This window comes from Amphimedon queenslandica, unplaced genomic scaffold, assembly GCF_000090795.2.
Source record: "Amphimedon queenslandica unplaced genomic scaffold, v1.1 AMPQUscaffold_13225, whole genome shotgun sequence".
Taxonomy (NCBI): Eukaryota; Metazoa; Porifera; class Demospongiae; order Haplosclerida; family Niphatidae; genus Amphimedon; species Amphimedon queenslandica.
The window spans coordinates 4387-6645 of record NW_003546539.1 but is presented as its reverse complement, the minus strand read 5'-3'; the positions used below and the strand labels follow the sequence as shown (position 1 = coordinate 6645).

General features: G+C 37.4%; 1 protein-coding gene across 1 annotated transcript; it reads right to left on the bottom strand.

The window, feature by feature from the left end:
* Positions 1-163: 163 nt before the first annotated feature.
* Positions 164-2253, bottom strand: LOC109584280 (uncharacterized). The gene is made up of 2 exons (XM_019999959.1): positions 1032-2253; positions 164-784 (listed from the first exon to the last, which is right to left on the bottom strand). The coding sequence occupies exons 1-2, from the start codon at positions 2227-2229 to the stop codon at positions 273-275; spliced, it is 1710 nt and encodes a 569-aa protein (XP_019855518.1). The 5' UTR covers positions 2230-2253; the 3' UTR covers positions 164-272.
* Between the last annotated feature and the right edge of the window lie 6 nt (positions 2254-2259).

Below are 2259 nucleotides of genomic sequence, written 5' to 3'. Positions count from 1 at the left end.
TCCAACTACACTAAAGGGGGGTCCAACTACTCGCGAGCGCTTGGACCCCCGGTCCAAATAGAAGGGGGGTCCAACCACCCTCCAACACCGGAGCTCTAGCATTGCAAACTACGTCCGGTTACCGGAGCTGTAGACACAGCCATAAATAATTGATGTAAGGCCACCGCGATTAAATTCATTGTTTCTCAGACTCCACCTGCAGCGGGCGGGCGGTAGTTATAGTTATTAGTTAAAGTTATTAAAAATTATTAAAGAATTATAAGTGCATTTTTCTACTTTCTCCCTCTACTCAGCTTTTTAATTTTAGGTTGCCTGCAATTAGAACACTGTGGATAATATAAAGAATCATTAGCTGTACAAACAGTACCACAATGAATGCAGATAGGCTCAAAACCTGAGGAATAGTACAACTTTTCTATTTTATCATGGCAATTATGTGTTTTAATACAAATTGTATTTAAAGACTCTGGGAGATTTATTTCATCAAATGCAGCCCCACATGTGTACGATATATCGTCTAGTAGTCTTGATAAATCTGCTTTGCCTTGAGGACTCAATTTTTTCTTTGAGAATATGAGGCGCCACATGCTGCATTCTTCACATTGTATAACAGTTCCAGTATTCTTTGCATGCTGCTGAGTTACATTAAATCCAAGATTTGCTTTGCTATTTTTAGTTAATTCTGATGGAGCATATGAATTCGATGTATCTGTCTTAATTACAGACTGAAAATCTTTGTAATGCCCATCTTCACCAATAACAGGATTCGGCAAAGTATACAAGTCTACATAAAGAAAAAAAAAACAAAATCATAACCTTTATGCACTACATTTAAATGAGTCATTTTTGTGTAATTATTGGGTTACAACTTAAAAAATTAATAAAAAATGATTGCTAGCAAATATGTGATTCGTAACTATCATGGTTAATACTTATTAAAGAAAACGTATTAAAACGGAACAATTATTAGTAAAACCAGCTATAAACTCACATACGTTACATGTACATATGCACAAAATAACTGTATTGACTTGAAAACCTCTCCATTGGCATTCTAACAGTCTTACAGATAGGGCATTCGTCTTGGCCACACTTCTTAATTGTAACAGCATACTTTTTAAAGCTGCAGCAGTGCTGAATGAATTTAACTAATGAAGGATAACTCTTTAGTGCCTCCTTAGAGGGACTGTCTTCTGTAAGGAGTGGTTCTATAACTAACAAAATGCTCCAAAAATCTTCAAGTTCAGTCTTTGATGCACTGTCAAAAATCTGAAATGCCTTCCCTTTTAACTCCAGCCGTTGCAAGGTTGAGTTTAAAAGTTCCTTTACAGGTTTAAGTGTTTCAATTACTGCATCTTGGTGATCAACACAGTTAGCTCTCAATTCTTTTAAATTATTGCTGGCTTCAAACTTTTTTTCAATCTCTTTTCCCATTTCTGTCCTCATTATACCAATACACTGCAAACCTAAATTAATTACGGACATCATTCTTTCTACTGGATTAGCCCAGCTATGTGATGGAGCAGTTCTGCATGCAACAAGAATATCAAGATCGAAGTTATAAAATAATGCTATCAGTGACAACTGAACACTCACGTACGTGAGACGATGGTCCGGTCCACCATCAGAGTAGAGGAACAAAGCAAAACGATTGGCCATGTGTGGTAAAAGACAGTGATAGAGTTCTGTTGCATGTCTAAGAGGAGAGGACGGTTCAAATATAGCATCCTTGATTCCAATAAAAACTTGTCCTCTGTACCATGACCCATCCATTGATTCAGGAATATCAACTAGAAACGTGACACTAGGTATTACACTAAATTTTGTAAAATCATGATCTCCAACGGCATATGTTTCATTTAAGGAGACAATAACTTCTCTACCTCTCTCCACAGCCGCCACAGGAAAACCTGGCTCTCCCACTTTAATTCGATGTTTGTCATCAATACACACAAACTGAGCTATATCTCTTAAAGTAATGGCATATTCTCTCATATACCTGAAAAGTGCAGAACAATAATGTGCATCTATATGAGATTTCCTGAACTGACGTCTTTGTATCATGTGCTTAGCCTCTAAACGGCCTCTGTAATGTCTAGCAGCATGAGTATGAACGTTTCTTGGTAAGAAATTATAGCGCACCCAAGAATCTGAAGGTATTGGTGTCCCTTCAGGGCATAATTTAGCCACTTGTTGCTTCAAATCCCTAATAGAAATGGCCTTTGCCATAAATGCTGCAGTATCATGACGACGTTCATG